The 25,930-nt window shown below is 36.1% G+C and overlaps 1 protein-coding gene across 1 annotated transcript in view; it reads right to left on the bottom strand.

Annotated features, from left to right (window-relative positions):
- Positions 1 to 25,930, bottom strand: part of MYO3A (myosin IIIA) — a 274,518-nt gene that overhangs the window by 118,839 nt on the left and 129,749 nt on the right. The window contains exon 11 of the mRNA XM_056800079.1: positions 4,892 to 4,991. Coding sequence (XP_056656057.1) covers positions 4,892 to 4,991 — 100 coding nt within the window. The remainder of the gene's footprint in view (positions 1 to 4,891; positions 4,992 to 25,930) is intronic.

Raw genomic sequence — 25,930 nt, forward strand, 5'->3', positions numbered from 1 at the left:
ATGAGAACAACTATAAAAATCCACTATCCACAAAGAAGCAGGGAGTGATGGTGTAAAGTAAAGGGGAGGAATAGAAAAGAGAAGAGAAAGTGGTTTTTAGAGGTATATGGAACATAATTTGGTTTCAATCACTTCATGTTATTATAAGAGCTTACGGTGCAGTTTAGCATTTAATTTAGAGATTCTTGGGTAAAAACTTATTAAAGAATCTTTTTATCCGTGGAAAATCATATGAGTACATAAAATCAACATTAGCCAAGGGGCAGGGATCAGCACTTATGAGAACTGATTTGTTATATGAAACAAAGTTGAAAAGCAAAATGAGTTTTTTGTTTATTCACCATAAAAGACTTTGGGTATGGACAGTGGTTAGAGGCAGAATTCTAATAGCTGAAACATTTGTAGAAATATGTATCTTCTCTGTTAAATATAAGCTTTTTCTAACCTCCATGGACTGTTACGTTAAATTCAAGGCATAATGGAGTTCTCATATCCAATTAACAATAATGTACAGCTATTTACATAGTCAAATTATGTGCATAGAATTGTTAAAGAATCCAGAAATGCTCCCAGACTTAACATAATGGAAATAATCTGTGGCAATGAAAACAGATAGTAATAATAACATACCATGTCAAACAAAAATTATTTTGGGTCTATGCCACACTTTTGTTCCTCAAATGAGGTTCAAGGCAAAGAGATTCTCTACCTGCTCTCACCTCCTCCATCAACAAGATGATTGTGAAGCTCTTCTGGTCCTATTCAGGCTCCCTGATAGCAGCCAATCCTGACCCTAAGGGTCAGGAGACAGGAAGAGCAAAAGAGGATCAGAAATGGTAAAAAGATAGGAAAGAAGACAGAATGGTTATTCTTTGATTTTTTTTCTTTCCTAGTTTTCAGCATCTTTGATCCTTTAATGTCCCTTAATTTCTTCCACATACCAGGAGTTCCCATTTCACTTTTTAAGTCTACTACAGCAACCAGGGCTCAAGATAGACTATATGTTAAACAAAAACTGGGCATCACAAGCCAGAATTCTTCTTCAGTAATTTTCATGATCTGAGGCTTTGAGATCTGAGCCTTCCTGGTAAAGGAACTTTACCAGTGGCACTTGCATCTTCTGGCACCTTGCTTCAGTCACTGAAATACTTTTAGGAACATTATTTATTTCATTGGAGGGGGTAGTCCCTAAACATTCACTACCCTTTCTAGTCAGTGTGCTGATGGACCACTCCAAATTTACTTGGCCAGTCTTCCAATGGAAATAGAATTCATTTCTATGCCTGTATTTTCAAAGCTTGCCAACTTGACAGGACCAATCAAAGTTTAGAGAATCTAAACTCACCTCCCTGTTACAGAGAGAAATTATAAGACAAAAATGGATAATTGACATTTAATAGTACTTTACAAAATGCCTAACCCAAATTATCTCATTTGCTTCTCACAAAATCCCTTCGAAGGAACAACTCCTTTAGTACACTACAATTTATAAAGTTCTTTGGCTCATAAAGAGCCTGTAAGATGCCCCTATTTTATACATGGTGAACTGAGGCTTGGAGTGATATAATAATTTGTTTAGAATCATATAGTCAGTGACAGTCAGAAACTAAAGCCAAGCACTCCAAATCTAGTGATCTTTCTATTCCCTATGACTCAGTTTAGTGATTAATTTCCCATGCACCATGCTTGGAGTTTGCATCTGTTATTAAAGGCATGCTTGATTGTTTATGACTTGTAAAATTCAGACTAAATTTTTTGGACCTCTAGTATACTTTGTGAAAAGTTTAATTATTGGGGGCAGTTGGGTAGTTCAGTGGACTGTGAGCCAGGCCTAGAGATGGAAGGTCCTAGGTTCAAATCTGGTCTCAGACACTTCCTAGCTGTGTGACTCTGGGCAAGTCACTTAACCCCTATTGCCTAGCCCTTACCTCTCTTCTTTCCTGGAACCAATGACACAGTATTGATTCTAGGATGGAAGGTAAGGGTTTAAAAAAGTTTAATTATTGTGGGGGGGCAGGGGAGCTAGGTATCTCAGTAAACTGAGAGCCAGGTCTGGAGATAGGAGGTATTGAGTTCAAATTTGACCCAGATACATCCTATCTGTGTGACCCTGGGCAAATTACTTAATCTGATTGTCTAGCCATTACTTCTCTTCTGCCTTAGAACTAATATACATATATATATATATATATATATATATACAGATATATATGCATGTATGGTCATATATATATTCTAAGATGGAAGGTAAGAGCCTTTTAAAAAATATCTATTATGTGATTAATAAGCAAAAAATAAAAGATTGGATTGACCCACAGGGTAATCCACAAAAAGATTAAAATGCTGTAAAATATATACAAGGAAGAAAAAAAATCTCAACATTTAATCTTATATATGTCATTAATCTATTAATAATCAAATACTAATTATCTAGTCTAATAATTATATTAAACTAATACTAATTCATCCAACATGTGCAACTCTTATTTCTTAATGCTAAATCTCTAAGAATTCCTGACTCCAACATAAGAAAAATGTTAATTTTATGATCAGGTCCTTTGTTAATTCAAATGAACAATGATGGTATATTGAAAAACTGTCACTATAAATGACAAATAGTATGGTTTAAAAGCCAGACCTAATTTCTTGTGTGTTCAATTGCTAAAAAAAATTATAGTTGTAGTTTAGTGATTTACCTTTTTCAGAAAACAAAGGTGAATTCTAGAGTCAGCTTTGCTGATATGTTATTGGCCCATGAAATAAACTGATGGAATACTCCACTTCGATTTTTATTTTGCTCATCCCTATAATAGGAAGCTGGCTGGTAAAACCTTCCCATTTTATAATTTAATCCGTAAAATAACAAAATGTACTTCTCACTGTGCTAACCTTCACAGTGACTAAAAATGTCATGGTAAAGACCAAGGTTTAAACTTTGTTTCTATTGAACTCAGAAAATGGACTATATCCTCAAATATTTGGCACATGTTGAAAATACTTAAAATGCCTTTCTTCTTTTTTAAAAGTAGCTAAAACTAGGTTCTAGCACCTGACATCCAACCAACCATCCATTCATCCATCCATCCATCCATTCATCCATCCATCCATCCTTCTCTCTCATTATGCATCCTTTGCTCTTTCTCCCAATTCTCCCCATCCACTTAAAGAAAAAATAAAGACAGAATTCCATAATAACTATGCAAGTATAGTCAAACACACACAAAAATGATCATATTGATCATACTCCCCAAATGTGTTAGTCTGCATATTAGTCTCTCATCTTTCTGTCTTGAGGTATTAAGCATTCTTCATTCCTCTGGAATCATGGTTTATCATTAAGTTGATCATGGTTATTACAATTTCCAGAACTGTTTGTTTTTACCATACTTATTTTAAAGTATAAATTGCATCTCTTGTTTTGTTCCTTTAAGTTTATTTCAGCTCAAACAAGCCTTTCCATTATTCTTTGAAACAGCCTCCCCAAATTTCCCCAGTACAATAATATTCCATTATATTTATATATAGAATTTCTATCCATAAGCACTTCATATAAAGTGCAAGATGAAGATAAAAAAGTAATTTTAAAGAATCTCCTCTTGATCATGTTTGAAAGTGACGAGGTCATAATTTTCATATATGTATGCCTTTGGAACTTGATTGGTATCCATGGTCGTTCCCATCCTGTATTTTATCTACCAATTAAACATATATGAATTTTATTGGACATATTGATTTTTTTTTGTTTGTGGTAGGGGTATGGCTCAAAGGGTTTTAACTTTTTCTTCAATGAATGAAACTGATCTGTGATTTTATTGGTTTAGAGAAATCTTGGTGAGAAAATCTCTACTAATGTAGGTTTGTCCTTTTGCTGAAACAGACTTAAAAAGCTGCTTAGAATGCCAAGAGGTTAAATGACTTGTCCAGGTTCACACAAGCTTATATATGTCAAAAATAAAACTTGAAACCAGACCCCTCTGGTTTTGAGCCCAGCTTTTTATCAGCAATTGGGTCATCTCTTATATTCACAATGATTCAATTAAATATGAAAACTCATGTGTCTAACTGGTCACTAACCATTAAATAAGCTTTTTTGCTTATCTTGAGATTACAAATCCTTGGCTTGTCGGTTATACACCCATAGAGTCAGGCTATATAGCAGCAGCAAATAATTGTTTGGCTTTGCTGAGAATTCTGGGGAAACATGGTCTAGAGATTGAGTGGCAATGGGGAACCTGGGTGGTAGCACATACATTCTTCTCATTATAGGGAATTCCCCAAAGCTTGGAAAATGGGCAGGAATGGGGAAATGAATTGACTTGCAAATCAACCAGGCTAAAAAGTACAGAAGGAACCTGCATCAATGGGTCTAACAAATGACCATCTATCCTCTACCTGAGAACCTCTAGAAATGTATAACACAGTGCTTTCTGAACCCATTCCATTTGGGACATTTCTAGTCATGAAAAAGCTTTTAAAAATATAAGTAAAACTGAAATCTTCCACTATGGCACCAAGGAAATTCTTCTACATGACAACCATGAAACAGTTATGTGTGTCTCTCTTTCCTCCTTTCTATTTTAAGGCTGCAGTCAGTTGCTGTATCATTACCTATCACTTGGAGAAACCTGAAATTTTTGTGATCAGGGATGAAGTTTGAGGAATTCCTATGTTGCTGGTACTACATAGTGAGAGACTTGAAGTAGGCAAGCATAGCGCTGTGAGGTGAGGTTGGACATCTGGGATCATCTTATATGCTGCTAGATTATGTCGGTACTAACTAGGAAGCTTAGGGAGAGATCATTTGATTATAAGACTCACATAAAAGGACTAGCCAAAGGACCTGCTATTAATCAAATGCCATTTGGGGAACATGCCTGATTGAATTTCTTACCTCATCCAATACTTCAAGAGTAGCTAAATCATCCACATCCTTTGGTGAGGACACTGGAACTTTATTGTAGTTGCTCTTCTTGGTATGGATACGCTCATGTCTATAAAACAAAAGAAAAACCAAAAACATTCTGATCTAAGAAAATATGGCTGACACAGCAGCAGCAGCAAGCCATAGACATTCAGAATGGAGCATCCTCCATGAAGCAGGACTAGCAAAATCCATTGATGCCACTTCACTCAGCAGACTTTCCAATGTAGCAGTTCAAGAATGAACCAATCCTAGTTTAAATCTCCATAGGTTCCTTCTCTCTCTCTGTACATATTTTGGTTATGAATTGGTTAGAATTGGAGATAAAATATTATTTAGATTTCTTTTCCTTTTTTTGATGGAGTCCAGTGAGGCTGGTATTATATACAGCACACTACATAGAGGGAATGTTTTTGTTTCTTCAGTAAAATTCCACTGGCTTCTGAGAAAACACTCCATATATCTTCAAAGGATATCAAATCAAGAGAAAAAATTAATTCCAGATACAATAAAAATGACTTTTCTGTTTCAGAAGGAAAACCATTTATTTATGGAAGACTTGGGGATGGGAAAACTGGAAAAGAGACAAAAGGGAATATTATGGCTAAATTATTTTCATAGAGATAAAAAATTCATAAAATATTTTCATTTTCAACTTTCATAGGTTATCAATAGCAACAGTTAACATGGACAGAACTCTTTCATGTCTACAAAGTAATTTTAGCCTTGTATTTAGTGAAATTAGTTTTTTGTTTTACTATTTATAACATATTTGTATGCATGAATAAAATCTTTGCAAAGAGGCCAATGAAACAAATGACAATGAGGTAAAGATTAACAAAGGACGGTCCCAGTTATTGTGAATATTAAATGCTCTAAAGTGGTCCTGAATTCAAATCTTCACTATTTGAAGTTATAATTATGTAAACTATAGTAACCCATTATAGTACAATGGAAATATGCAATGTGAATTTGAATAATGTGATCACATTAGCAGATTCATCATTTGCATTAATTGGGATCTAGTTGTATAGCATATTGATAGCACACTGGACTTGTGGTTAAAAGAGCTGAATTCAAAGTCCTGGTTCTACCACTTAGTAACTGTGACTTGGCACAAATCACTAAACATTTTGGAGGTTCAGTTTCCTAATCTTTAAAATGAGGAGGTTCAACTGGATGACCTTAGAGTTCCATTCAGCCTTTACACTTTGTAAGCTAAATATACTGCAATAAAAGCTTGTTTGTCACTGAGGCAAATTAGGTTTCTTTCTAGAATCTAGAGGAAACAATGTCTTATACTATACCATGCTATATAATACAGCAAAGATCTGTACCTTTGTTGGTCTATTCCAGGATGCAGACAAACCATGTATAATTTAGTTGATAGTCTCTGACAGTTGCTGCTACCAAAAACCCCCTCAAAGCCCCCCAATACAAACAGATCTTAACAGCTTGTAGTTGGCCTTTGGAGGAGGATCTCCAACTCAATGTGGATGGTTCCTGGACAAAAGACACATCGCCCATAAATATAGCCTTGGCAGAACTTGACCAAACTTACACTGTGCAAAGCATAGCCTTCAGGACGCCAAGCTTACATACTTTTGGAGGCAATAACCTATAACACTACTTCAGGTTTGAAATGATGAGAGATCGCAACAAGGTGGTGGCTAAGGGAGCGCAAGAAGGGGTCTCGCATGAGAAATGCTGTCAAGGTAAGATTGGCAAATAGGAGGTTGACCTCTGAGAGAATGATTTCTTTTGGCCACAGAAAACTCTAAAGACCATGCACTACACTGGTTACCACCCATGGGTGGTAAACTTTGGAGGAGGCTGGAATTCCAAGAAGCAAAGCTGAGAAGAAGGTCTTTGAGACAGTCTTGGAGGCAAGAGATGGAGTACTGAGTCAGGAAATGGCAAGTAGGTTATGTGGCTGGAACAAAGAGTAGGGAGAATTAGGGAACCACGGTTCTCCAGTTATGGCCCTTATCACTTTTCACCTGGATTATTGTTCTAGATTCCTGACTGATCTCCCTGACTCTACTGTCTTTTATCTCTAAACTATCTTTCACATAGGGATCAGACTGTTTTGTCTAAAGCACTAGGGCAGCTACATGATGCAGTAGATACATTTCTGGGTCAGGAAGACTCATCTTCTTGAAAACTTCAGACACTTAGTAGCTGTGTGACCCTGGGAAAATCACTTAATCCTGTTTGCCTCAGTTTCCCCATTTGTAAAATGAGTTGGAGAAAGAAATGGCAAAATACTTTAGTATCTTTGTCAAGAAAGTCACAAATGGGGTCACAAACGGTTAGACATGACTGAAAAACAACTAAATAACATTGTACTTATTTGTATGCAAATTATGAATTCATACATACAATGTTAGTTAAGATATTTAATATAATTTAACAATGTTATATATTATACATACTATATACACACATGTCTGCATACATGTATATAGATGAGTATGTATGTATGTATATGTATCTATATCTCTATATATCTCATACACACATTCCATCTGCCACCCAGTTTCCATGTAGCAGTTGCAGCTGCAGTTGAATCTATGGCATTAGGGGAGTGAGACAAGGGAAAACTCTCTCTTCTTCTCATTCTTGCTTTCCCCCCCTTGACCCCAGGGGTGATGATTTTAAAAGTAATATAGTTGAAGCTTAGCTAGGGCATCTCAGGTGCCCAGAGACAAGGTCAGAGGTGGTCTAGCACCTCTCCACTGGAATACACTCTCGCTCCCTCCCTCTCCTTTAGCTCAGGGTCTCGGGTCCCAGACTTGCCACCTTCACTTAATGATGAGGTCTTAGGGTGCAAGAATTGTGCATTTATATCTCCATCTCTGTGTCTATACATCACCACTGTGGAGGATTACTGAGGACTGACATGGCTAGATGAATTGACCTAGAATACAAGAGTCAGCAATTCAGGTTGGCCCTAATCCTTAGGAATATTGTCAGGAAAAGAGTATCTAAGCACCAGCTGCACCTACTGACTTCAACTTTTTTACCTTTTCAGCCCAACAATCTGAATCAGTAGTATTAAAAATATTATTTCCCATCTTCTCAAAAATCAATATCAGTCTAAAAACCTTCATGAGTGATGACATGACGATAATAATAATGAACATTTATATAGTGTTTTGAGGTTTGCAAAGCATTCTTCATATTTTGTCTCATTTACTGCTCATAATAACCTTGAGAGGCAGGTGCTATTTTCATCATTTTACATTTAACTGAAGCGAATATAGGTTATGTGACTTTTCCAGGATGACACAACTATTAGATGTCTAATTTAGGATTTGAACTCCAGTCTTTTTGACTCCAGGTGCAATGCTCTGTCCATAGTGTCATCTAGCTGTCACGACATTAGCATAATGGAATTGTAGAGTTGAAAGAGGCCTCAAAGAAAATCCTAGGTCAAATCCCACAGTGAGACCAAGAAAATATGGTCTAGAGATATTATATGACTTGTTGAAAAGTTAAAAAAGAATCCAAACTAGAAGCCATTATTGCTTCCAAGGATCTTTCATTTTACTGTGTGCCATGTACTTAGTGCTAGAGATACAAAGAAAGGCAAAAGACAGTCCTTGCTCTAAAGACCAAAAAACTACTCCATGTTGTTAATATGTCATTTCCATTTACTTTGATGGTCTATTGAATTTTTTAAATGCTATTTTTCAGAAATAATTCTAACCCAACACTTAAAGCCTTATTTTATGATTCTCATGAGTTTAGCACATAACATTATTAGTTATCTCTCTTTCCATTTTTAACTCTTACTAATATTGAAACTCCATGAGTACAGGGACTAAAGAAAGGGGCCATACAGATTTAGAAATGGAAAGCAACTAAGGGATGAATCATTTCCTATTTTGGATAAGAGGAAACTTAGAACCAGGGAAACTGAAGGGTATGTATATTTAAGATAAGATATAAAACTAATTTCTCTGATTGCAGAGTCAGTACATATTCCTTTATACCAAGAACTGCCTAAACTTTACTGTTTCCCTAATTAATACAGTGCTCCATCCACATTGGACCCATGTGATTAGTGCTGAATGATTGAATGTGTAAATTGAGTTACTATTGCATCGACGCTTAGTCAGTGTCTAAAAACTGCTAGACATGGTACATTTTGAAATTTACTATCATAAATCTTTAGTGTATTTTAAAGTATTGCTTTCTATACTCAAAACCACTGTTTATCAGTGACTCTTGCCAATTCCCATGACCCTTTCCTTCATACTATGTTTTCTGCTCAGGGGCAAACCTCTGGAGTGTGAAATTTTAACTAAATATAATAGAAGGGTAGAAAATAAGAAGAAAGGTAGTTCAAGGGCTCATTTTAAGGGCTGCAATGATAAAGATTTAACTTGAAGATTGTCTGAAAAAGTCTGTGGCAGAACAGGAAAATTATGTGCAAGATAGCACACATTTATATTCTTAGAAACTAGCTCTAGGGAGATTTCTGGGCAAACCCACCAGTTCAAGAGTTTAGATATTATTAGAAAACATGTTAAATGAGGTTAAAATTTATATCTTCTTCCATGTTGCTCTATACTTTTAAAAAACCTCATTCTATTCACAAACATTATAAGACTGTTTCTTGAACCAAGACAATGGATTCAAAAGGCTACCTTAAGAGGAGTCCATGCTATACCCCAAAGAGATCATGAGGAAAAAGACGTGTACAAAAATATTTATAGTCGCGCTCTTTGTGGTGGCAAAAAATTGGAAAATGATGGGATGCCCTTCAATTGGAGAATGGCTGAACAAATTGTGGTATATTTTGGTGATGGAATACTATTGTGCCCAAATGAATAATAAACTGGAGGAATTCCATGTGAACTGGAAGGACCTCCAGGAATTGATGCCAAGTGAAAGAAGCAGAGCCAGGAGAACATTATACACAGAGACTGATACACTGTGGCACAATTAGATGTAAAGGTCTTCTCTACTAGCAACAATGCAATGATCCAAGATATTTCTGAGGTATTTATGAGAAAGAATGCTATCCACATCCAGAGAAAGAACTGAGGGAGTAGAAACACAGAAGAAAAACAACTGCTTGTTCACATGGGTTGATGGGGATATGATTAGGGATGTAGACCAAATGATAACCCTAGTGTAAACAATAATATGGAAATAGATCTTGATCAATGATATATGTAAAAGTCAGTGGAATTGTTCATTGATTTTAGGAGGGGAGTTGGAGGAGGAGAGGGAAAGAACATAAATCATGTAACCATGGAAAAATCTAGCCCCTTTCAGAAAGGAAATGTTCCATCAAAGATGTCAGTAGGTAGTTATTAGATTTTTAAGGGAATAACTTTTCTTTTATTATTTCATAACTTTATTAACTAATACCTCATTTCTTTATTAACTAATTATCTTAATTACACAAAGACATGGATAATGACATAATTATAGGCACCTTAAAGGTTTTTCCCCCCTCTTTCCCTCCACCTCCCAAATGGAACCTGAAAGGGTCATGAGAAACAGATATTAGACTTGTTCCATTTGGACCCAAAGATTAGATACAGGAGTGGTGGATTGTAATTGCCAAGAGGCCAGTTTAGGCTCAATATTAGAAAAAATCTTTCCAATAATTAGATCTATTCAAAATTGGACTGAGGCTCCTTGAGAAACAGTGGATTCTTTGACCTTGGATGTATTAAAAAAAGATAGTGGATGACTAGATTTCCATTTACTTCCCTTTAACCTCTCACTGGGAAATGGAGATACTATAAAAAGCAAAAGATATCAATAACATATTTTAAAAAGATGACCAGGTCCTGAACTGAAGTAAAAGACAAATTAAAAAACTAGAGAGGGATAGTATTTCTTTTCACACAGGATTGCTGCAATAGGTCTATGATTTCTCAATTATTTCATGCTCTTGACAATATGGCTTGATATTTATTAAAAATGTATTTCCTTTAGCAAAAGTAAATAAAGTTGTCCCAATCTAATAATAAAACTTCAGTAAGGATGAAAATTTGTTATAGAAGCAGAAATTATTTTTCATGTACTTTTTAAAAAGGTCTGTGGTTTGAAATAGAAGTGTTATAAAACCTGTACCCCAGGGGACATGTGACCTTTGATGGCAAAGGAAGAAGATTTTTAAAAATTATTTTGCAAAATCTGTCTCTCTAGTACATGTAAGAAATGAAAAAAAAACATAATCTATTTAACAACTTCAACTGTTCATAAGAGCAGAAGTGAATCCTTAGGAATTCAGACTTCCATTTTCCATGTCTTATATCAACTGAACATGTCCTAAAATGACAAATATAAAAACCAATTTTCTAAAAGGTGAGTGAGTCAAAAGCAAAACACTGACACTATTCTAAAATTGCCTTATAACCTTTGTCTTTTTTTAAAAAGAAATTCACCTCTTCATTTTATAGATAGAGAGTAGAAACAAATCTATTATTTCAATACATGGTAGCTTAATAAAAGGAAAATACTGTAACAGAAAGTGAAAAAAACACATGCTGAGACTTTATTTTCAAGAAATTCCTCTGTTCATAAAGAGAGAAATGAATATTATTGCATTGCAAGTTACCACTTTAAAACATTTTTGGTCATTTATCATTTGTCTAATGCTTTTGAAGAAAATCTTTTATTTCATCATAGCAAAAGAAATGTTAATTTATTAAACAAAATGATAAATTATTCTGATTACTTAAAATATTTTCAAATATGTCTAAGATTTCATTCCTATGAAAAGAAAAACTATTTAAAATTCAATTGAAATTTAAAATTTTAATTAAAATTGTAATTATAATGTAAATGTAATGTAAAATTGAAATAAAATTTGTAAAGCACAAACCTAGGCATTCAGCTAAGTAGTGGAGATAGAAAGAGGGAAAAAAAAACCCAGCCATAACACTCCCTGTCTTCAAGGAGATTACATTCTTTTGGGAAATATAACTGACAATTGGGTTATATACATTGACAATAATTTACAAGATATAGAAAAATAAATACAAATTAAATTTGGGATGTAAACTACCAACAATTAAAATGTATAATTTTTAGCATAGATTTTAGATAAAATCAGGAAGCAGACTAAATTACAGGGATATGGTTCAAAAACATTGTTTTAGGTAAAAGTTTTGGTTATCACAGATGATAACATTGTTCAACATGTGTTAGATTTAAAATAGTTTTGAGTGTTAAATAGTTGTAGATAAGAGAGTGGGAGCCATAAACTGTCATAATTAAAATGTTTGGGAGCAAGGGAAATATATATATATCAATTATGACCACTGAAATATGTTTTCTACTGTGTCTTGGTTTTATATAAATATAAGATGGTTGCCAGGGAATATATTCCCAATTTATGAATATGCTCAAGCCAACTGGGTTTTATAGAGAAATTTTAATTTATAATACACTGATTAATCAATAGAAAAAGAGAGAAAGTAAGAAAGGAATAAGAATGAATAAATCAGTCAGTTGGTTTTATCACTCACCCAAGATCTCTCTAGGTAAGGCTTCTCATGCCAACCTCAGGCTCCACCTTCAAGAGAGCCTCCTTTCAAGAAATGTTTCCAGAGAATTCTCCTCCTTCAGATCCAGCCTTCTCTCCTGGTCCTCCCACAGAGCAACCTCCTCAGTCCTCCTTCAGAGCCACCTCGCTCAGAGCAAAACCTCCTCCTTCAGAGCCACCTCACTCAGAGCAAAACCTCCTCCGAGCAGAAAACTCTCCTCCCTCTCCTCAGACCTCGATATCTTTCAGGAAACCATCTAAGTTCCCTCCCCTCAGTTCTCACATCTACCAATCATTGTTGATGTCTCCCCTGTGCCAATGGTGGCTCCAGTTTAACCCAGGACTGCCCAGAGGTCTGTGGCTTTGCACATGTCTGTTGAAGGTCATATTCTCAAATAATTAAATCTTGATCTTTGCTGCAGCCCTTCCTAAATCCTTTTACTCTAAGTAGGGTGGAGATTGTATTTTCCAAGACCTGGTTCTGTCATTCCAAGTATCTCTATTGTATCAATTCTAAAATCAATCATGACTCAAAGAACTTCCTGTTCTATGCTTAAGCATAGGTCAAAACCCTTTCCATTGTTTAGCAAAAGGTTTCTGTCCTAAAGTAGTCTTAAGTAGGGAGGAGAAGGATCCTCCCATGCCAAGGGGTTTCACATTCCAATAGAGTTCTTACAATCAGTAGGAAATTTTTTCCAGTATGAAATTTCCCAATGGGGAAATTTCCAACATTCATAAGTCTAAGAAATTTGAAGGTTTATACATGCCAATCAACAAATATTTAATAAGTGTCTCCTATTTCCAGGCATTATTCTAGGCACTATTCTTTAAAAGAACAGCATTAATGAAGTATTTAAGAAATCAGTGTCAAATTATTTCAGTAAGGTAGAAAATATTTGTCCATTAGAAATTTCAATATTTTCATATACTCTTTAAATATTTAATAATGGAAGCCTAAAAGTGACTTCTCAGAGTAAGAGTAAACATATAACTGAACAAGGTAAAAATTGCTAGTATATACACATATGTGTATGCATACATACATATATTTATGCAAATATGTGGATATATGTATATATAGCTAACTTATAAATACATAGACTTATGTACACATATATATGTATAATATGTATTTCTCTCTTTTTATACCTTTTTGGTACTTTTTGTTTTATTAACTTAATTTGCATAGGTTGAACTGATCCCACCCAGGAAGAACCCATAAAAAATGGAGAGTGTGCTATAGTAAAAAGGACATTGCACTTAGGGTCAACAGAAAATTGGGTTATAATGTCCCTGTCTCAGCTTACTAGTATGATAGTAAGCAAGTCACTTGACCTTTTTAAGCTTCAATTTCCTTATCTTCAAAAAGGAGATGATAATAGAACTTAATCCATGACAGGATTTTTTTTATTATGATGAGGTTAACATTTATGTTATGATTTGCAATCCTTAAATAGCTTTAGAAATGCTAGCTATAATTGTGTGACCCTTCATTTTAAGTAGCTTTAAATTACTCCTGGTAACTTTGGGAAGAGTAATCAGCCTACACAAATCTAGAATTGTTCAACTCATTTCAAGCTCACTAAGAAAATAAAGATGTTAGATAAAATTCATGCTGGAATGTCTGTAGCCAGCATCAGTCTAATCTACCATCTGGCTAGAGATATTGAGGCTTCTGATCCCATCACTGATGGTAGCCTCAAGATTAAATGTCAGCTTGCTTCTACAGTTCTCTCATACTGAGGCCATTAAGGATCTCAAATTGTACACGAAACAGACATTTCTAACCAAGTATGTTAAACTGGTCCATTCTTTGTTATTTCCAATGCCATTTACTAGCCATAAAAAAGAGGGTAGCAGAGATGATGCTGAGGCTTTGCCAGTCTTGGCATTTTCCAATAGTAGCAATTCTCCCTGGATTTTGAGAGGGTGATCAAGATAGAGAGATTTACAGTAGTATGGTACATAGTATAATGCCCTCACACTATCATCTGACAGGTTGGAAGGTAAGAATAAGGCTAAAAATGTTTACACTTTTTAGAATTTTATTACAGTATTTATGGTATTGTGTATTGCATATTTTATGAAAAGTGAATATTGTTCAAAATCAATGTTTTTTTTTTAAATTGAGATGTTAGTAAAAGAGGCCACAGAATTTTAGGGAATTATGATTTAGAAAAATGTTTTGCATGTTACCAATTTTATTTTGTGTATTATATTTCCCAGGAAAACAGGAGAGGAAGAGTATTAGAAAAAGGGAGACTGATAGGAAAGAGGGAAAATTGGGTAATGTAGTGGTCAGAAGCTAAACATTTTTAAAAGATGGACAAAATGAAAGGAGAAAGAAAAGGATAAACTGGGGAGACAGGATGGAGAGTAATATACAGTAATCATAATGGTGAAACTTTTATCCTCTCTAATGAAGTACTACTCTCTAGAAGATTCTCTAATGAAGTACTCATTTTTCAAACACATAAATGAGCCAAACATATAAGAATAAAATAATTTCCCAAAGGGTAAAGGGTCAAAGGATGTAAACAGGCAGTTTCCAGACAAAGTTAATTAAAGCATTCTAGTGACATGTGAAAAAATACTCTAAATCATTATTAATTAGAGAGATTCAAATTAAGCTGACTGAGGTACTGCCCCATACCTGTCAGATTGGCTAGAAAAGGAAAATGACAAAACTTGGAGAGGATGTGGGAAAATTGAGAAATTAACATACTGCTCAGGATATTGTGAACTGATTCAACCATTCTGGAGAGGAATTTAAATCTTTGCCCAAAGGGCCATAAAACCTCTGCTCCAGCAATACCATTACTATGCCTGTGTCCAAAATAGTTAAAAAACAAAAAGGAAAAGGAAAAAGGAAAATATGTACAAAAATATTTATGACAGCTCTTTTTGTGGTGGCAAAGAATTGAAAAGTGAGTTCACCACCAGGGAAAAGGGGGAGAGTTTGGATTGCAAAAGGTCAGAGAACTATTAAGAAAAGTTTCTACATATAATTGAAAAAATATGAAATAGAAAAGAATTGGAAATCAAGGGGATAACCATCAATGGAGAAATAGGTGAGTAAACTGTAGTAATGATTGTAATGAATACTATACTATAAGAAATAAGGAGCAGGAGGAACTCAAAAAAACTCAAAAGACTTACAAGTTGATGGTGAGTGAGTAAGTAGAACCAGGAGATCACAGTAACAGAAATATTGTATGATCAATAACTGTGAATGACTTAGTTATTCTCAGCAATAAAATAACCTCAAAAGAATCATGACAAAGAATGCCATTTGCTTCCAGAAAAAGAACCGATAGAGTCTGAATCGATATCAAAGCAAACCTTTTCACTTTATTTCTTATTTATTTAGTTTTGGTTAAAGTTTCCTTCCACAAAAAGATTAATACAGAAAAAATAGTTTTGCATGATTACATATGTAAAATCTGTATCAGATTCCTTACCATCTCAAGGAAGCAGGGGATAGAATTTGAGACTCAACATTAAAAAAAACCAACCAAATGTTAAAAAATAGTTTTTACATGTAATTGGGGAAAAGTAAAATATGAAAAGGGAGAATATATCCAAATTCCTTTCTGGAATCCTTTCACTTCATTTTACAGATGAGGAATCTTCTGCCCAGAGTGGAAAAGGATTAGTTTGCAGTTACACTGGCATTAGATAGCAAAGCCAGGATTGAAACTCAGGCCTTTTGATTCCATTCTTCTGTAGTTATTTTTACTACACAGTTTTCAGAAAGGGTCCATTTTAAGATTTCTCATTAACATAGCTATTTCTGGTGTCAGTCTGCAGAGGCTCCTAACAGATCCCAAACTTGATGCCTGTGATTCAGAGGAGAAGTACTGGATTTGGGATGTCTTAAGAACAGGGGACTACCCAGTGAGAAAGCTCTCTCTGCCAATTCAATTTATGATTTCAGAGAGTTGCTTAGAATGCTGGTGTCAAACATGTGGCTCTCTGGCTTCAAAAGGTTGGATTAAAACACAATTTGGAAATATTTAAGAAAAAAATAAAAATACAATAAGACATAGACATAGATAATGGCAACATGTAGTTTTCTAATATAATATATGTAATATATAATATATGGTCTTTAGGAATCCTTATATATGGTGTAGGGGTCCCCATTTCTTTTTTTAAACCCTTGCTTCTTGTCTTAGTAATAATTCCAAGGCAGAAGGACAAAGGCTAGGCAAATGGAGTTAAGTGACTTGCCCAGGGTCACACAGCTAGGATGGGTTCAGGTGCTCCTGACTCTAGACTTGGCACTCTATCCACTGTGCCATCTAGATACTCCAGTGGCCCCTATTTCTACCCAAGTTTGAGAGCACTAAGGATCTAAGACATTTACTCAGTTGCTTAGCCAGTATACACCAAGGGCAGGACTTGAACTCAAGAATTCCTGGCTTACAACCAGCTTTCTATCAATGCTGTTGGTCTGCTCCTTTGGTTATTTTGCAATCACATTAAGGCTATATTTTAAAACCTCATTTAATTTCCTTTTGCAAAATCTATTTAAAATTATGTTCTGGTAAGAGCTGGGTTTATACTAAGAGGTAACCTGCATCAGAAGGCAGATTTAATTCTGTGTAAGAATTGTTTGCCTCGTCTAACGGAAGATTATTTGATTTAAATGACTAATAAATTTTAAGCAATCCAGAGCAGCTGACATTCCTCACTAGGATATTTCTTTTTTTTTTAAGCCTAGAATGGAAAATTACAGCTAACTGGATGCAGAATCACAGAATTTCCAAGTATGAAGGGGACTTAAAGATCAGTTAGTCTGACACTCAATTTTCTAGAAAAGGACAACGAGGCACAGGAAAGTGAAATGATTTTTCTCAAGGTCATGCAGGTAGTGGAAGAAGTAAGACTAGAATCCAGGTCTCTTCATTAATCTAGTATCCTTTCCATTACACAGCCAGATGGTCACAAAAAGTCTCATGCAAAGATACTGGTAACACATTTATATCTGTGATCTCTCCTATTCTGTTTTTTTTTTTTGTCAGAGGAGAATAGAGGAAACAGAGTTTACTGACAAACATTGTTTAATCAGGGAAAGCTGGGTGGCTAAGTGAAGGGAGAGCCAGACCTAGAGATAGGAGGTCCTTGGTTCACATCTGAGAGCCTCAGACCCTTCCTAGCTATGTGACCCTTGGTAAGTCATTTAACCTCAATTGCCTAGTCCTTAATGATACTAAGTATTGATTCTAAGATAGAAGACACTGGTTTAAAAAAAATCTTTTAATCATCTCAGAGGCTAGAGATGCAACATGGGAGAATGCTTTTGATTAGCTTTATCAACCTATCTTGAGAATCGATTATTTCTGGCAGAGGAAGAGGAAAGCCAAATGGAGGGAAATTTGCCTAAAGGGGCTTTTTGATAACCAAACTTGTTGGAAATTCAAAGCAAAAGAAGTCTGACTCTCAGCTAAGGGTTCAAAGTTAGAAAAAAAGTTCTCTAATCTATGAAATTGGGGATAAACTAGGGTTAAATTATGCAGTGATTGCTATCAGGTAAGGGTTAGGTAGTTATTACCTAATTGCCTTTATGTATCTACTTGGAAAGGCAATACTTTCTGTAAATAACTAACATTTATATGGTGCTTTAAGTTTTGCAGAGCACTTTTCATACCTTATTTCAGTTGGTCCTCCATAATTATCCCTATTTTACAGATGAAGAAACTGAGGATTTTGAGAGGTGAAGTGATTTGCCCAGGTTTACTCAGCTACTAGAGATCTGATACAGGATTTGAACCCAGATCTTCCCCTCTCCAATTCTACTACTCTATTTGCTGCTCTACCTAGCAGCTTGAAGACTTTAATTTGTAGAACAGGTGCTGATCTGTGTTGGCAAAGGGAGTTTTCTCACTGAGAATTCCCAAGTCAATGATAAGTCTAAGGCTAAGTGTCTAAGGCTGGATTTGAATTCATGAACATGAGTTTTCCTGATTCCAGATCTTATCTATCCATTGCACCACCTAGCTGTCCTTGTTGTGTATATATGTGTGTATATCCATTCATCCAGATATATAATATATAAAATATAAAATTTGGGGATGCTGGGATTTTGGTAGTGGAGGGAATTTTGGAGACCACTTTTCTGATAAGGAAACAAGTTCAGAGAAATTCAGGAATATATCCAAGGTGGCAAAATAGTAATGATTTACAAAGTTAACATTTCTATTATACTTATTGTTTGCCAGACACTGGACTAAGCCCTTCTTCTTCTATTATTATCTCATTTGATCCTCACAATAACCCTAGGATATACACACACACATACATAAATATATATATATATATATATACACACACACACACACACACACACACACACACACACACACACATATATATTGAAGAGTGGCTAAATGGCACAGTGGATAGAACAGTCCTGGAAGTAAATGACTGGTTCAGGGTCCTGTAGCTAGTTAGTGCCTGAATGTGAATTTGAACTCAGGTCTTCCAGATTGCAAATCAGGCATTCTAACTACTATGTTCCTACCTGAGTAGTAAAAAGTAGAGCTGGTATTCAAATTCAACCCATGTACTAATTGCAAACCTGGTGCTTTTCCCACTATACCACTTAGATTTGTTTTAAGACCTTCTCTAGCAGAATCACTTATAAAGAGAATGTTTAATTTCAGTGGTTTTAACACTGTGTTTTAATTCTGATGAAGATAAAACACATAATGACTAGAATTTGGGGGGCTTAAATCTGGCTGCTCAGAACAAGCAACCCTGGCCTCTCTTTGCCTTTATTGGCAGCATGTGGTAATTGCAGGTTTAGGTCTCAATCAATTCCTTGAATCTCTTGAATACTGAATACACAAGCTTAAACTTTCATGAGATCATAAATCTGCAGCTGGAAGGATCCTTAGATCCTGGTCCAACCACCTCATTTCAACCGATGAAAATTTAGGTCTGGAAAGGGACTTGCCCAAGGCCCCACATGCAGAAAGTTGCATCTCTGACTCTAAAAGTAGCATGCTGCTTTAAAACTCTATTTAAATGTGGGCTAATGTGAAGTCTAACTCAATTCTCCCTTGCTTCAGTTTAAATTCATTTCCACTGATTCTATCCTTTGTGAAGAGAGAAGAGACTGTGGCTTTGGTTTTTTTTTTTAATTAGCCATTAAATACCAGAAGATATTTTCAGGACTAAATAATTCAATCCCTTTAAGATTTCTTCACCATTAAAGTCGGAATTCATCAGGGCTTGGGATGTTTGCATTTTTTATATTTGTATCCTCTGTATCGAGGACAACGCCTGGTACTTTGTAAGTGTTAATACTTGTTGATTTATTGATACTTAACCCTTTAATCTATTAATTCTCATTGGGACCCTCTCCAATTTCTTCTCTCTCTCTTAAAATATAGGGTGTGTGTGAGGGGAAAAGAATAGGAGACATGACTTTAACAACGTATAGTACAGCAGAAGCATTTCTTTCTGCTTCTTACATGTCCTACTCTGGTTATTAGATCCTGCTAGCATTTCTTTTTCTCAGCAGCTTAACCTCCTCAGTTATCTAATCTAACCAGTTTTTCATGTAAAATTTATATGCTTTTCCCTGACTGATTACTTGTGACCCCCTTTAACACAAATCTTACAAATAGAAAAATAAGCTTGTGAGATTGGTAAAGTGATAATTAAGCACTTTGTACAAAGACCTTTTAGCCCATTGTGGTAATAAAAAAGTTTTCTTTCAACGCAGAATGTTTTTTGTGCATTTTAACAACTATACATGTATGTGTGTGTGTGTGTGTGTCATTTTTTCCCCTCAGAAACACCATTATTATGTAAAGTCAAATTCCCAAATCTGGGAGCCCTTTAAGTTTGTATATTTCCTCCTCAAATGATCACAGATATTATGCTTAAAGGAGCAACTTGTACATTGGACATTTATATGGTCAGCAGAGACTCACTCTTCTAAAGCATAATTAATTCTTCTTTTCAGGAACATTTAATTTAAAAAACCATCTCATTAATATGTACCATAAAATCCCCATCAATTTAGTGCTTATAGAAATGGATACAAAAGGAAAAGCTTTATCCACTGGGAAACCTTGTCAGCCTCAAGTTGGAAATGTGATCACTCACGTGTCTGTTATTTTAGATGGAGTGATCTGCATTTATGCTTTGGATGGTAGCGACACCGGCTTTTGCAAGATTGCTTGACTGTGGTTTTCTATTTCATCTTATCTCACCAGCATACCTCGCAGCTTCCTTCCTCCACTCTTATCTTGGCAGCCACTACCTTGATGGGAGACAGAAACACAACTTCTTTATGCAGGATTTTCTTGCAAAATAGGGAGGGGATCGTTCTCTCCAGTGCCTGAAGTCACGCTCCTCATATAGAGTAGTAGGTGTCAGCAAGGATCAACTATGTTGCTGGAAACACAGTAGCCAGGACCTGGAGGGGAGTTTCTAATGTGTTATTTTAGGCAAACATTATTATGATGACTAGATGCTGGGTAAGCATTGCTCTTTCTTTCTGGCTAACTTCTGGGACCCACAGAGGAAGGGAAGCATTTTTTAAAATATCGTTTATTTCAAGTAAGATAACTAGATAATATTTGTATTTATTACCAATATCTGTTGAGGGTACCACCTTCTAGTCAGCCAGGTTTGCAATCTCAGAGTCATCCCTGACAGCCCATTCTCCCCCACTTCACAATATAAGTTGTCAAGTCTCAAAAAAAGGTTATATTTCTGAATTACCTTTCACATCTGCCCCATTTTTTCCACTCACTTGGCCATCCTCTTAAGTTTCTGCTCTCATCACCTCTCCCTCCGACTATCACAATAGCCTGCTAATTCATCTCTGTTGCTTAAATCCTTCACCCAACTGCCAAAACCATCTCCTTAAAGAAAAGGTCTCTCCCATGCCACTTCCCTCTCCAAGGAGCTCCAGTGGCTTACTCTTATCTTGAGAGATCAAATGCAAACTTAGGGCTTATTACCCTTCTGTTACCCTGCCTGCCTCAGTTTCCTCATCTCTAAACTTTCCCAGTCTGATTCCAATTTACATTATACTCTTCTTGCACTTTTACTATCCTTCATGGATTCTAAGTACCTGTCAAACTCAGCTACATGTCATTCCTCACACATGACACTCTATCTCTTATCCTCACAGCTTTGTATAGCTTGTTCCTGAGGTCTGGAATTCTCCCTCTCCTCCCTTTCAGAATTCTTTGCTTCCTTCAAAGCTCAGCTTAAGCATCAATTCCTACATGTGACCTTTCCTGATCTCCTCTACTTCTACTTCCATTTGCTAGTACAATTCTCATCCCAAATTAATTCCTTTAATATATTAATATAATATAATATATAATATATAATATATACACATAATATACAATATGCACACATAATGTGTATGTAATATGTATATATAATAAACATGGGTAAATACATGCATGTGTGCATGCACACATATATAAACATGGATGCATATGCATATATTTGTATTAATACACACAAATACAGACCTATAAACATGTTGTTTCTGCTGATGGAATGTAAGATCTTTGTAGAAAGTGACAGATTCATTTTTGTCTTTTTATTCCCCACTAACTGGGTCAGCTAGATGGTCCAGTGGATAGAGTGCTGGGCCTGGGATTAGAAAGACTCATCTTCATGAGTTCAAATCCAGCCTCAGACACTTACTATCTCTGTAACCCAGGCAAGTCACTTAATTCTGTTTGCCTCAGTTCCTCATCTATAAAATGAAAATATAAAAAATCTATAAGGAAATATGTCAACCCAATCCAAAATTTTTGCCAAGATAACTCCCACATGGAGCCATGAAGTGTTAAATACAACTGAAATGACTGAACATCAACAATAACAAGTTGCCAGCATGTAGATGGCTGCCTGTACAAAGGAGTTTATATATGTTATTTCATTTGATCCTTAGAACAATTTTGTGGGGGGAGCTGGGTGACTCAGTGGATTGGGAGTCAGGCCTAGAGATGGGAAGTCCTGGGTTCAAATCTGGCCTCAGATATTTCCCAGTTGTGTGACCTTGGGCAAGTGATCTAACCCTCATTGTCTAGCCCTTACTACTCTTCTGCCGTGGAACCAATACACAGTATTGTTTCCAAGATGGAAGGTAAAGGTTAAAAAAAAAAGAACAATCTTGTGAGGTAAGCTTTTTTTGAAGTAATAAAGTATCAGAAGAAATAAGTAGTTTGCTCATAATCACAAAGCTAGTATTACTAGTGAAATTTCAACATGGGTGTGCCTGATTTTTAAGCCCAGGATTCTTTCTATTAATCTATACTTGCCACTTTGGAAGTAACAACAATGAAGAAATCTTGGTGTTTTTGGATCCTTATCACCAGTTTTGTCTTTTGGGGGGGGACCATCTTTATCAATGAAAAGAGAAAAATAAATATGTGATTTTTAGCTTACTATAGAAAAAGCTAATTTTGGGATGAGTGAACCTGAGATTTCATTGATATAAGGAACTCCCTTTATCAGTACAGGTTGACAGTCATTTTGCAATTCTAGAATTTTAGAGAATTGCCCAGAATCAACTAAGAGCTTAAATGACATGTTTAGGGTCACACAGTCTGGGTGTATTTAAGGTAGGATTCAAACCATGCTTTGATGGTAGTTTAGGAACAATTCCAGATAAGATAGTATTTATTATCTCTTGTTTTGAGTTAAGCTGAACTACCACCTTTTTTACTTTTATATGGTTTATTAAAAGCCCACATGCCATTTTTCACAATATAAGTGCCATAAAGAGGGAGAGATTTGTCAAAATATGAAAGTGTTGAGAAAGCTTGAACACAGACAGAGATGGAAGTAAGAGAAAGAGTTTTAGTCAATCAGTTGTACAGTTGATTGGGTCTAGGCTACCCTGCCACTCTTGACCATGGTCCAGTTATGAGGCCAGGTCATCCAAAGATTTGCTTACCCAGATCTTTTGGTAAAAGTTGCTTAACTGACCCCCCCCCCATGACAATGACATCTTTTCTTATATCATTTCTAGTGGATGACCAATATATAGTACTTTGAGTAGTGTAACCCTTGACCTTAGATCAAGAGATGATTGTTAACACCCTATATCACAAAATATGATAATGGAAAAGGAGAAAAATCCAGTTTTTAACACCAAGGTGCTGCTCTGCCTCCATGATGGTCTCCAATCAACTAGCTTTAAATGTTTTTTTTTTCCTTTGCATCAGCCTACTTATTCTGATGACATACACTAGAGCCCTTTTGAGGGAAAGTAGGCATGGTCATTTCATCTAAGAAAGGAGTGGTCATTTACTAGATTCAATTATGTTAGTTCTTCACATGACTTCAAATTCTCTCCACCAAAAACAAGGACTTCGCAAAGAAGTCCATTCAAGGAGTACTCTATGCTCCTTTCCACTGGTCCCAGAAAATGAGACAGCTCTATTTCTCAATAAAGCTATCCATTACACTTGTACTCTTGATCCTCAGGGACCCTAACTCGTTAGTCATTTCCTCTCCTCTAAAGCATGTTCAATCCTTCCCTTATTCTGACTCTTTTTTTATTCAGGTGCATGTTACATGATATAATCTATAGTCTTGGGCTTGGAATATTAGAAAGAAATGGGTTCAAATGCTACCTCTGAGCCATAATCTATATGTCCTGGGGCAAGTGATTTAACCTTCATGAGTCTCGGTTGCCTCATATATAACAGGAAGTGGTTGGGCCAGAAGACTTCTAAGGTGTCTTCTCATTCCAAATCCATGATTCTACAGTTACTTATTTCTTCACAGTCTTGAAACAATATACCTCTCATTATCCTTGTAGCTCATCTAGCCACCATTTAATTTTTCTCCTCTTAATTTGTAAATTTTATGGGAAAAGAGTGTAGATTTTGGATGTCTTCACTTTTTTCATTACTTAACCATCCTCTCAACTTCTTGAGAATAGTATAGGGAATTTGTTCTCCCAAAGGGTCACCAATGAAATAGTAAATACTGGATCCAGGTTTTTTTCAATGATGATTTTGCTATTGACCACTCTCTCCTCCCTTAGCTTCAGAGGGGCCATACTGCCCCCCTCCATGTTCTTTCTCTGTCCTTCTAACTTCCTTCTTTTTGTTATCTTTGCTCTGCTTCTGCTTCCAGCCTCTTCATATAAGTATTACTCAAAATTTATTTTCAACCTTGTTCATTTGTTTACATTATCATGACAACTAAGATGCACATTGGGTAGAATAGTGGAGTCAGGAAGAACGAAGTTCAAACTCTGTCTCAGACATTTACCATCCATGTAAACCCAAGTCATTTAGTTTCTCTCATCCTCAGTCTCCTCATCTGTAAAATGGAGATAATAATAGCACCTACCTCACATGGCTATTGTGAGGACCAAATGAGATCACATGTAAGATGCTTTGCAAATTTTTAAGTACTATATATAATATATACATATATATTATATATAGTCTATTACTTTTTTATGATATCATTTACTCCTGTGGCTTTAACTATAACCTCTTCACAGACAACTCCTAAATCTGCCTTCAATTCTGTGCTTCACAAAAACAACTTCAACTACCTATCTAAAGGACATTTTCATTTGGATATTCCACAAGCATCTCTAACTAAACATGTCCAAATAGTTGACTTCTTTTGTTCATGTTCATCATAATCATCATCATGGTCAGTAACAAGTAAGCAAGAATTTATTGTGGTTGTCATGTGTCAAGATCTGTGCTGAATGACTTCCAGGTAAGTATGGCTGCAGAGTAGACACGGCTCTCTTCCTCTCCTCAGACGGAATGACACAGATGATCGCAAAAGAATCCCCCCCCCCCAAAAAAAATCAATCATCCTCATAAGAAAGGAGGGACTCCACACTAAGGCCCAGCATTGAAGGTAGGTGGGAATCCGGCATTTCCACAATATAAGGTAACAAAAAGCCGACCTACCCTCCCCCACCCACCACCCCACCCTACCTTCAGAGCCAGAATTAAAGTCAGCACTGGCCAGAATTAAGTGAGGGAGGGGCACCCCAGGACTGAACAAAGGGCAGCCCCAGGTCTAGGGACCTGACTAAGACCACCAAGGACCTACTCCTGTGAGTAGTAACACCCGAAACCCCGGCAGGCAGGCAAGGGGAACTCAGATCTGGGCACTCAGAACTAGTGTGCTATAATCAATGAGTGCGCGAAGGGATCCCCTGAAGTGAGCAAGGGGCCCCCACAGGTCTTGGGAGTTAACTAAGATCACCAAAAAGCTACACCTGAGAGCAGTAACACCTGAAACGCTGGCAGGCAAGGGAGGGCAGACCCTGAGCTCCTCCAGGATGACAGCGTAGCTGAATTTGCCCGAGGCTAAAGTCTTGATCATTAGTCATTTACACTGAAAGCAAGCCCTCCTCACTCAGATTTCTGACTGGAAAGGGGAGGAAAAACCATAAGATGGCAAACAGTGCAGGGGTGCAACAGCCTCCAAACACTAATAAAGCAAGAAGAAGGGGG

The sequence above is a fragment of the Monodelphis domestica genome, chromosome 5 (genome assembly GCF_027887165.1).
Source record: "Monodelphis domestica isolate mMonDom1 chromosome 5, mMonDom1.pri, whole genome shotgun sequence".
Classification (NCBI taxonomy): domain Eukaryota; kingdom Metazoa; phylum Chordata; class Mammalia; order Didelphimorphia; family Didelphidae; genus Monodelphis; species Monodelphis domestica.